Consider the following 12,439-nt stretch of genomic DNA (forward strand, 5'->3'; position numbering starts at 1 on the left):
TTAGAGATAAGCCTGAACGGAAACCTTAGATCCAAACATCCCAAAACATTTAGAAAGTTCACATCCAAACACTGCAGTTTGGCCTACTTTCTAACAATATTCTCTACTGCAATGAGAAGAATTAAGGGCCTGCTCCCACTGTCATCAATGGAAATTTTGCCATTTACATCACTGGGAGCAGGGTCAAATTTTAAGCATGGGCTCTATAGGCACTGTTCTTGAGAATTTTATTTACTTCTGATTGTGGAGAAATAGCAAGCCTATAATTAAGGTCACATCAGGGTTTTCAGTTCAGTGAGCTTATTCAGTTTTATCAAATGCATCTTAGCTTCTCAGGGCACACGTACGTAGTCTAATAAAAGCACATTTAAACTGGCCTTTTTACAAATGATAAAATATTTCCAAAAGATAACTTCAACAACAGCTCGGAAAGCTGACTCTGAGTTTTATTTTGCACCACCAAAACTGAGTCCCTGCTGAAGTACATTACCATGGTATCTAGGTGATACAATATGGCAATGTGCACATTATAAATTGATTAACTAAAAGTTTTCTACATAACTACTAAACAAGGTAGATTGCTGCCTTTTGTAAGAGACAGCAAGCTTCAGTAAGGGAAAATAACTCCATTCACAGACTAGAGGCACTGAAATAGTGAAAGGAAAAAACATTTTAAAATGTGTATTTCTGAGGGCTCAATGCAAAACAAGAAGCCCAGTGATTTCAATGGGACTAGTCAAGGAAGAAAGGACAGCAGTATCTCGCCTTCAACTAGTACATTTTAACTATATTATTACACTCTACCTGTGTGTGTAGAGCCACACGTGGCTCTTTAGATTGCTTCATAGAGCTCTCATGAAGTTAACAGATCCAAGTGGAACTCTTCTTCTTCTTCTTCTTCATGTGGTCTTCCAGAAAGCTGCCCAAAATACAACTGAGGCGTTTCCAAGATTACTCAGCTACTATGATGATGGGAGCCATAAAAGTACCTACACAGATGTAAACAGACAGATTCATCCACAGACAGGCAGGCAGACACAGACAGGTCGATACACAAGGCCAGGAAGAGGGGATGGGGAAGGGGAGAGACATAGAGGGAAAACACTATCTTCCTGCCAAAGAGCCAGCAATGTCGACGAAAGGAGAGAGGGAAGAACATAGCCATCAGTCATGGAAAGCCACATAATAATCATGGCTCAACCATCTCCTGCAGGGCCAGCTTTAGGAAGTGCGGGGCCTGATTCGAATACCCGGCGGTGGTCCGGGTCTTCTGAAGCACTGAAGGACCCGCTGCCGAAATGACGCCGAAGACCCTGAGTGAGTGAAGGACCCGCCGCCAAAGACCCAGACCGCCGCCAAGTGAGTAAAAATTAAAAAGGCGCCTAAGTTAGGCACTCTTCTTTAGGGCACAGGGCCCTCTTAGGCGCGGGGCCCAATTCGGGGGAATCAGCCTAAAGCCGGCCTGATCTCCTGATATTGCTTTGTGATGTTTGTGTTGTTGTTACCACTACTACAATGTTGATCAGAGTGGAAAACTCAGAACAGACTTTTCAAAAAGAATATGTAATTTACAAGAGTCTAACTCAGGCATTAGAACAAATACTGCAGACTTGAACCAATCATAAAGTCAAAGAAATGTAGGGCTGGAATGGACCTCAACAAGTCATCAAGTCCAGCCCTCTGCACTGGGACAGAACCAAGTAAACCTGGACCATCCCTAACATGTGTTTGTCCAACATGTTCTTAAAACCTCCAGTGATGGGGATTCCACAACTTCACTTGGAAACCAATTCTGGTGCCTAACTACCCTTATAATTAGAAAGTTTTCCTAATCTCTAACCAAATCTCCCTTGCTGCAGATTAAACCCTATGCTTCCTGTCCTACTTCAATGGACATGGAGAACAATTATCACAGTCCTCTTTATAACAGCCCTTAACATATTTGAGTTCATATCAGGTGCCCCCTCAGTCTTCTTTTCTCAGGACTAAATATATCCACTTTTTTTAACCTTTCCTCACAGATCAGGTTTTCTAAACCTTTTATTGTTTTTGTTGCTCTCCTCTGGACTCTCTCCAGTTTGTCCACATCTTTCCTAAAGTTTGGTGCCCACAACTGGACACAGGACTCCAGCTGACACCTCACCATACTTTATGTCCACAGAGTCCAAACAATGCCAGTGAATTAAAAAACAAAACAAAAAAAAACAAAACAAAAAAAACACGTGACTAGGCTCACCAAAATTCAAATATACTATGAGGAGCTAATAAATCTATACATTACATGACAACACATTGCAAGCTGCTAATGCACATCTTCACAGTAGAGCAATAAAACTGACTTCAGTGTCATTTAAAATAAATAACTTCTATCGTTAAATGCTTTTATTTCTCTTCAATTATAAAATAAACATTGCAAAAAATAACTCTTTTTTCCAGAAACATGCAAGTACTGCATTATCCTAAGTTTTATTTTGAGTAAATTAATCATTCATTATTTCACATGGTAAAAACTAACCACACACACATGCATTCACAAATTAGATCATCTTTATCATACACCAATAGATTTAAAAAACAGATATTTTTTGATATCAATATAGTTATGCTGATTGCATTTTGAAATAGAGAAGCTGACAATAGCTTCATACAATATCTCTCAAGTATTGGCATAAATAGAACTTTTTAGATAGAACTGCATGTTTTTCACAGGCAAATTTTGATAGAAACATTAATACAAACAAATGTTGACAAAGCTAAAGCATGATAGCTTGGAATAACAGTTAATTAAAAACTAGATTCATCATTTTAAAATTATTAGGTAAAGAGAAAATACAATCTGAAATACTAAAAATTAAACAATGTATTTATACAACAAAATTGTCCTATGAAACAAAAGAAATAATTCTGATATTGTTTGGAGGTATTTGCTCTTAACATTTTTGGAAAACTTGTAAAGGATTTGTATAAACTTGAGTTAGTACTTGTAGTGATACCACATCCCAATTCACAGCACAATCTTATTTCAGTTTATGCTTCAAGACAGCTTCTTAGTGGTACTTCTGGATTTTCATTTAAATTGAGTTTGAAGAGTCTTTAAAAGGTGAAATTAATTTCTCAGTTAACCCCATATACAGAATAATTTCAGCTATTTTTTTCTTCCATGACAAATGGATGTTAGGAACTGCTAAACCCCTAAATAAGTACATTTAAGTAGGACACTTGCATCCTAAATCCAAGAATCTGAACTACAAAGGCATAATTGAAGAACAAAAACCTTATCTCTTTAGCTGCAGCAGTTAAAGCACATAGCTAAAGTTACATTTCATTAACACTTCACTACAACATTGGAATTCTGCAACCATTACACTATTTATATGGAGTTATTTTACAACTTAGGAATTTGCTTAAAAGATAGGTTTTAACATTGCAAGATGCACTAAGTCTCTCCTGTCCAGTCATCAGATTCCCCAGCTGTAGCTCCAACCTTTGTTATCATAAAATCACTTTGCCTCCAGCAGTCTTTGGTGTGCTTCCTTTTCTGTCAGATGATCTAAGAATTTGATTTTCTGTTTTTTCTTTATACAAAAGAAGAAACATATGTAAAAATTATTGTTGATATATTCAAGCATTCAGTAATAACTTCATACTAAACTGCCATTATATGAAGCATATCTGATAAGCAAGAGCTACTTGGAAACACACCTTACCAAAAAAAATCAATTCACTCATAATTTAGGATATATTTCATAGTGAGGGGGTACTTTTTAAGTAAGTCTGCTCCAGAAGGCTTAAGTTAGGTTGGTAAAATTTGTAACACACCTAGGGAATGATATAGCTAGTGGTTAAAGGTCTCCTGGGTTTTATTTCTGATTCTGACACTGATTTCAACATGTGAATTGGGCAAGTCACAATTTATCATTTCCTTTGTTTACCCATCTATAAAATACTACTTGCCAACTTCATAAAAGTGTTGTGAGGCTCAATTCATCAATATATGTAAATCACAGAGACCTATGGAAGATCAACACTTAATTTCAGAGCTCTGTGCAAACACTGGTTCTTGGTACCCCATCATATCAAAATCTCTATCAAAGATATATTTAGGACATTCTAATATATAGACATCAAAATATTCATTTACCCCATTTTATAAGAGGGGAAACAGGGCCCAAACCAACTCCTATTGCCATTGATTTTAATACTGCCATTAACTATAAATGGGAGTAGGATAACATTGATTAGAAAGTTATGTTACCTGCTCAAGGCCATACAGAAAGTCAGTGACAGAAAGAGGGCAGAAGTCAGGAGCTCCTGACTCCCAGCCTTGTGCTCAACCCACTAAACAGGATGATAGATGCTATATCAAGTTATGTATGCAAACCAATATTATTGTGGGTTCATACACCAATATCTATGGCCTGAAAACTGGTTACTGAGATTTTGGTGAAATCCAGGCCCCCTTGACTTCAATGAGAGCTTTGCTATTGACTTCAATGGGCAAGGATTTCACCCCTGCTCTTTAGGAGCCTGATTCTAAACCAGTGAGTGCAAAATTCTCATTATCTGTATGCACATGTACTACAGTAAAACAGATTTCTTAAATTGTCTCTCTGTCGGGCCAACATTTTTATTGAATCATCTATAGAGCACAGACAGATATTTACTTTCTTTCCTGTATTTGAAGCAGTTACCATGTTATAGTAAAGTAAGGAAAATGCTTATGCTAAAAGAAAATTTATAAAATCCTTAAAAATACACGTATGAAAACAATAAAACTAATCATCATAATAGTATACGATTGGATTCTTATACCATTCCTAACATTTATGATTCAAGTCAATATCTATTCTAGGATGACTCATAATCTAATATTGTCTATTCACTAGTAACAATCAGATCTACACATGCTTTTCTCTGAAAATTGACTTAAGAGAGGTCTCTTGTGGGCTGAAGCATTTAATTGATGTTCTTTGGGATTCTTCCACACTCCAAAATATACTTAAATTCAGAGCCTCATATCTTCAGTGATTAAGACATCATAGATACAAAAGGAGGCATCTTCACCACAATTCTCAACTCATGTAATTTCTACTGCCTGAAAACTACATAGGGGCCCAATCAAATCACACTATAGTCAATGGGTGTCTTTCTACTAACTACTGTGAGAACTGGATAAGGATTTAAATTAGATTAATTTAAGATGTATAAATTATTCCAAGAATGAGATGGATCATTTTTCTCTATGTTCATCTCTGATGTGGGCCCAAGAGGGAACTGATCTCCAACATAAGTTTATAAACTTTGCTAATGTAAAGATTCCAATGCAAAATTCTGCACCCAAGTACCTCTTTTGGATATTAGAAAGTCCCTTGAAGATTGTGGCTCCATTTACAAATCATAAAAATGATTCACTCATATTTTTGGTCATGCTACCAGTGAACTGCTATTCATTTGCCTCAGAGAGGTTTGTGAAACAATTATATATAGGTAATCATATAATAATTGATCGAAACAACATGTTAATTTAAAATTAAAAATAAATTAAACAGAAGCATACCCAGTTGTGATTTTTATCTTTAATCTATAGAGACCTTGATCCTTCAGTTACATATATACACAAACATAAAAACAGAGATGTAATTACACACAAAAACTATGCGACCAGAACATTATTAATGTTGCAAAGTCAACCACTCAAAAGTTGGGCATGCTTGTGTATATGTATTGAGAGAAAATCTGATTACTTGATCATATACTATTTTTTCCAATGTGTGACCTCATGCCTTCATTACTGCACACTATTCAAACCCTGCTCTGAAGACTGAACTATTAATTTCCTCATGAGATTAATTTCCTCATGGCACTCTTCATTATAATATCTGAATGTTTCACAAGCATTAATTAATTTATCTTCACAACCCCTCTTTGAGAGGAGAGAGTATTGTTTTCCTCATTTTACAGATGGGGCGCAGAGAGATTAAGGTAAAAAGTATCCACTAATTTTGGATGCCCAAGTTGAGACATCTAGGACCTGATTTTTTCAGAGCACTTACCATTACATAGCACTTTCTATGTTCAAAACATTGATTTCAGTTGCAGCAGTGAGTACACAGCACTTCTTCAAATCAGATCCCAAAGGGTATGTCTACACTGCAATAAGACACCCACAGCTGACCTGTGCTAGCTGACTCGGGCTTGTGGGAGGGGCTGTTTAATTGCAGCATAAACATTCTGGCTCAGGCCTGAGCTCTAGGACCTTCCCATCTCGCAGGGTCCTAGACCCCAGGCATCAGCCTGAGCCCAGATGTCTACACTGCAATTAAACAGCCCCGCAGCTAGAGCTCCGTGAGCCTAAGTCAGCTGGCACAGGCGAGCCGTGGGTTATTAATTACAGTGTAGACATACCAATAGTCTCAAGTCAGGCACCCAGAAAATGAGGAACATGTAATTAGTGTCTATCTGTGAAAAGTGTGGTTGAAGAGACTTGCCTGGCATCACACAGGAACTCTGTGGCAGAGGCGGGGATAGAATACAGTTTTCCAGTGCCTTAACTGTGAGACCCACTCCCTTCTCTTCCTGCAGTCCCCGTGCCTTATTTATAAAACCTTCCAACTTGTGCAACAAATGACGTTAGGGTCCTATAAACAGCCTCCTTCACTGCACAAACCTGATTTACTCCCAGGGACAAGCAACCTTGATTCTGTCACTTCCTAATCTTTCCAGTCCTTCACGTGCAACCTGAATAATGTTTTGAACATAGTTTTGTTTTTGTAATTTCCTAGGTTTAAAAAAAAAAATCCTGAAAAAACCATCATGTGGCATCATGCTGATACCCATAGGGGTCATCAGCAGACTTGCTCTTAGTTCAGGTGACCATACCCAGACCTATCATGGCCCATAGCACCCCAGAACTGCAACTGCAAAGAAATGTTCTGCTTAGTCTTGGGCCAGAGCATGCCAAATGTGGATGGAATCTTTGGGACATTTAGTTGCTTGTACAAACTATAATTTTTCAAAGGTTTGTAACCTGGCCAAATTTGAGCAGGTTTTCACAGGCAAGGAAAAAGGCACATCTCTGACACAAAGACCATGCCCCTTGTCCAATGTCAAGCCCCTGCTCCAACGCATAGGAGCATTAGGGTGTCAAAGAAAAAGGTGGCCAGAATTTTTTAACATGGACAAAACAATATATCTTCCTCTAATCTCTTTCTCTGAAACAGCTGAACTATTTTGGCTGAAATTAAAATCAGCCTGAGGCAACACAGCTAGCATGGAAAATTTCAAGCCAAACAATTAGTCTAGCAAAGTTGTATGACACTGAAATCAGGGTTTTATAATGTGAAGTGTCAGAAAACCTTAATAATAGGTGTTTCTGCTAGCTCCACCTATAATAAACAAAACACTTCACTGTGAAGCTGATAGGGTGAGTTGCTACACACACAGAGCATATTTAAGAAGCTTAACTTAACAGCTAGTAATTGTAAACGTTTGGTGTAGCAGTTGGTTGTGTTGGAAGAGGAGGCAGAATAAATGTCAGGTTTTGGTGTGTGCTAATTGTGGTAATGATAGTGTGTGTTCTTGTGGATGGAGGAGTAGAGGGTATATTAGCTGGCCTTCCTTTTCTTTCATTTCATTTCTGTGAATTTTTAGAAATATGTCAAATATAGCAATCCAAAAACTGCTTCGCAATGAAGGGTTTTTTTGTATGCATACAAAAGTATGAACCATATAATACCACTTCCAATTAAGAAGATCATTATAATTTCAGGTAACGAAATGACTAGATAAGTCATTTTGTATTTGTAAACTCGAATGAAGACCTCTGAACTAGCAACGCATGTTTACACATAGCCAATATACAAGGGAATACTGATCAACACACCACTCCCAAAAACAGATAGACACATTGGAAAGACACATTTAAGGAACAGTATGAAAAGACTTTAAAGGGGCAAAATATAGTCCTAAAAATGCTTTTGACAACCCCAAATCTGGGAATGGAAAATTGCATGCAACAGATATGGACACACACAAAAATAAACCCTGCAATTTTACAGGCTGTTCTGAGTTCCATTTGTAAATAGCTCCCTTAAGGTGCTCATAACTATAATCAATCACTTACAAGCTCATCTTTCGTGAATGACTGTCTTTAGTCCCATTGTTCTTTTGGTCAACTGAGTTAGCTGTATTACGGGAGGAAGTTGCTACGGGGGCAGTGGAAGAAAAGACAGCATTCCCACTAATATTGGTGGAACGAGTCCGGAATGAATCATCTGAAAGAAAGCAGTAGACAATTATACAGGGAATTAAGTCTGAATGAAACACAGTGACAACACATCTATCAGTAGGTTGAACAGGTGAGCAGCATAAAATTGTCCTGTTTACAAAAAAACTTTGCTAATTTAAAGATTTTTACTAAAAAGTTAATTGTGTGGCGAAGTACTGAAAAATAGCTGATAATTTATAGACTTTTTGAGAAGGTCTACAGAAAATGAATCAATTTTAATATATGAAATGTCTCATATTATATATGTCTTATATGCAGCTTTTTAAAACTGGGTCTCCCTTTCTACATACAAAATTTGTGAATGCAAATAATTGCAAGCGCAATTTATGCCATCTAGAGGTCTAATTTCTATTTTTAAAAACACCAGTCAGGGATGTCCAAATTCATGTCTAAGTGTCTACTACTTAAAAAAAATTGTTTTTGGAAAAATGTGCAACATGGAAAAGCAACTAAAAATGAAAAAAGTATATTAAGAATTGGTCAATGCATAAATATGAACATATTTCTTTATTTACTGAGTGCTAGGCTGTCTTTTCCATAGGATCCCATCTCTAAATGCTTGCAAATCGCTAATCAACAAACATATATAAAAAAAAAATAAAAAATTCTATAAGTACATTAACGGGTTTGGAGAATGAAATCCGCTTGTTTAGACCATGTTCAGGATATAGAGTAGCAGTGCAAGATCACTGTCTTTGTTTAGTCCAACCTCGAAAAAGCAACACATCCTCTCATTGCCTTTGCATGCAAAAATCCTAAAGTGGAATCAGAACCTGGGAACACCGCAGAAGAGCATATTTGAAAATGGTTATTAAATGAATTGGTGCTTAAAAAATGATTTTATTAGCATCTTGGACAGGATGGAGTCAAACTCCTCTAGGGGCATGGAGGAAAAGTCAGAACTTATTACTTCTAATTAAATTTCAAAGGATCTCAGTGAAAATGGGCAACATAGGTGCCTTCTGAGGAACAAGGTGATCAAATCAAGGAAGAGCATTTGGGTCAATATGAACCATCTTTATTTGGTATTTTTAAATTGTCCAATTATAATGACTATCAGAGGGAAATCAGTCAGATTTATGCCTGTTTGATTAGTAAGGGGTATTGGAGCAGGCTTAGCTATATCTGACATAACATTTGCAACAGGCAATTCTACCTAGACAGAATTCCAATGCTGCCAACTCTGAGGATTTTATCTCAAGTGTCACCATCTGGATTTTTTAAAAAGCACCCAACAGCTGGGTCATGTTATTACTTGATAATCTCATATTTGAATTAAAAATTGAAGTTTAGAGCCAATGTGGCTGCAGAGAAAAGCTTGACAACATTAACCTAAAGTTTCCAACTCCAGAAGACAAATAAAAAGAACTCTACATTTATCATTTTTAATTCTTATGATTTTTTTTTTATGGTCTGACTCATGATTTTTGAATGCTTGGGGTTGGCAATTCTGGAATTCCTTCTGCAAGAGTTCTGCAAACCTATATTCAGAGAGTAAAATGAAGCAGGTTTAGTATATAGATGTCTCAAATCTTATGTGCCATCGACATTTTTAAACAGGCTAATGTTAACTACACTTAGGTGAACCATTTTTGATTGTATAGCTTTTGTACTGTATAAGCATTTGACATTGGAAGTATCTGTAACTACTATTTTAAAAGATCTTTGGTTTGGCCACAATATGACTCAAATTAATGCTTATCCACTTGTCGATAGCCAGAGTGAAATTTAGACTTAATGTAGTAATGATCTTTAAAGATCATTCCTTATCTGGAAACTAAACAAATTAAACTATGCAATCTAAAATAAAAAAAGAGATATTTCAAATAATAGAAAACTAATCTTTCCTGGGATTAACCTTGTTAACCATCATTTCTTGTTTTCCCTAGTCCATCAACTATGCAGCTCTCCATCACTGGCTTGTCTACTTCTCTAACCAGTCACTTTGCGCTTTATCTTATGCTGCCCTTTATGCCTGGAACACTCTTCCAGAATTAATTTGTAAAGACCCTGTACAATTTTACTTCAAATTCTTCTGAAGTCTCATTTGGGACTACAACAGAACACCAAACTGATAATGGCTAGGGAGGTGGCCAGTAGGGATTATCAATTTTTTTTTTTACTTGCAACCTGATAGTTATCAGATGGCTAGTTTATGTAACCAGGTGTTGCTATCAATGTTCCTCTCCTGCTCTTTTCCTTTTGTCAATTACAGTCCTATTGTTTTAAAGCAGAAAGTCCCTCTTTTAGTAGGTGTTGATACAGTACCCAGTACAATGGAGCCCTGATCTTCTCCAGGGCTCTAGGAGCTATTTTGATACATATAACAACAACAACACCACTTACCACTAAATGGTAGCATAGAACCCTTTCCCACTCCTGGTATAGAAGAAGTATATCCTGTTGCAGAACTTTTACTAGAAAAATAATTAGGTGATAAATTACCTATTGCACATTAAACTAAGTACGTCACAAGCATTGTTTCTGGGTCTTCAAATGTTTGCCATTTATAAGTCCAGATTTGTATTAAAATGGTATTTTTTCACCCAAATACAAAAAATTCACACCCTTCCCAATTATAAGAAACTGCTGATTTAGGCCATTATTTAACAAGGTACTTAGGCATCAGTGGTGCAAGTAGAAATCATTTCTTGCCAGTATGCTGCACTCCTGGGAGGGACACCAAGGGGGGGGGGGCATGTGACCACCTCTTGTGCCCCCCCATGTGACTCCTCCCCACCCCCATCCCAGGGCCCCCTTGCTCTCCCCGTCCCCTCCTCATGATCCACATTCATCCCACATTATCTGGGGGGGGGGGGGAGGACTCTGTCCTCCTCCCGCTGCACTGGAGGCTTTTTCTGTACAGACCCCAGGCAGGAGGACTCAGGAGATGCAGCTGCATGGAAGGGCTGGGGTGGGCTACTCCTGTGTGTTTCCGGTATGCCTCACCAGCTATAAATATCTTACTGGTATGGTGTACCGGACTGTACTACTGTACTTGCACCACTGTTAGGCACGCACCTAACATTAAGCACATGAGCAGTCCTACTGACTCGTGCTTAAAGTTAGGCATGCACTAAAGAATACTGCTGACCTAGTGCCTTAAGCATTTACTACATCTGTACAGAAGTCTGGCATGTTGTCCATGTAGGGGTATGGCACAATAAAAGGAATAAGGGTGTCTGCATAAGGTGGATAACAATTGCTGCAAAAAGAGTATTCATTGTGCCATTGTCCTGGATGGAAATACCCAGATGGAAAATATATCCTGAAGTGTTTTGCAAATGAGAGCACAACATAGGAAAAGTGGTGTGATTTGGCCAAAAGCAGGTATGCTATAAGTACAAACCAGTATTAGGTGATAATGGATAATATACCCCATAGGTTATTCAGAGTTCTGAGATGGGACAGGTTATGTCCTGCTTTGCACAACTACAAGATGGTTTGGGGTGTTACACCTTAGAATTCAGGAGTACATTTTGGGGTGTATATTCTCCATGTTTTGGAGAATACATATATATTTCTATAAGGGGTAGCCAGAATTTGACTTTAAGAGTGGAATTCATTCGAAGAAAACATACTTAGAACACTTGTCTATGTTGCCATATTTTGGATGCAGTGCTTGAGTACTGAAAGACTGGCTTCGAACCAACTTAGATTTCTTCCCTTCTTTGCCTGAAACAAATAAGCAGCAAATACATTTAAAGTGCAGAAATTATTGCAAGTTGTCTTTTATCAGTAGTAAGAATGTCTATTTACATTACTTTTTCTCAGTCTAAGCTAATTAAAGGAGCTGGAAGATAATATAGCAATAAATCTCATTTATATCACCCATTATAAACTACTAAACAACAATCAAGAAAATATTGAAGTGTAAAAAGACCACGTGTTTTCTAACTACAATGCTTTCTTATGTGCACAACAGGTGAAAGGCTGGCCCCAAGGGAATCAATGGTATCTTTGTCTGTTTTCAAACTTACACAGGGGAAATACAAGTATCCTAGAAAATTTTTAAAGGGTTGTTTCTTACTTGTTGATGCACTTGAAGAGCTTCCAGAAACAGAAAGAGATATACTTTTTGACAAAGTTGATGATGTTTTACTGTCTCTACCTAAAACAAAGTTTATCATAAATACTGCACTCTGATAAATA

General features: G+C 37.3%; 1 protein-coding gene across 4 annotated transcripts in view; it reads right to left on the bottom strand.

The window, feature by feature from the left end:
- Positions 1 to 2,447: 2,447 nt before the first annotated feature.
- PPP4R4 (protein phosphatase 4 regulatory subunit 4) overlaps positions 2,448 to 12,439 on the bottom strand; it is a 105,219-nt gene continuing 95,227 nt past the window's right edge. For 3 of the 4 annotated variants that reach the window (XM_034768034.1, XM_034768036.1, XM_034768035.1), the window contains 5 exons: positions 12,318 to 12,398; positions 11,869 to 11,962; positions 10,634 to 10,704; positions 8,123 to 8,273; positions 2,448 to 3,575 (listed from right to left, as the gene is read on the bottom strand). In XM_034768034.1, coding sequence (XP_034623925.1) covers positions 3,551 to 3,575; positions 8,123 to 8,273; positions 10,634 to 10,704; positions 11,869 to 11,962; positions 12,318 to 12,398 — 422 coding nt within the window. In that variant the 3' untranslated portion in view covers positions 2,448 to 3,550. Of the gene's footprint in view, positions 3,576 to 8,122; positions 8,274 to 10,633; positions 10,705 to 11,868; positions 11,963 to 12,317; positions 12,399 to 12,439 lie in introns of those variants that run through there. The other variant, XR_004645436.1, reaches the window with a different exon arrangement.

Source organism: Trachemys scripta, chromosome 4, assembly GCF_013100865.1.
Source record: "Trachemys scripta elegans isolate TJP31775 chromosome 4, CAS_Tse_1.0, whole genome shotgun sequence".
NCBI classification, from domain to species: Eukaryota; Metazoa; Chordata; order Testudines; family Emydidae; genus Trachemys; species Trachemys scripta.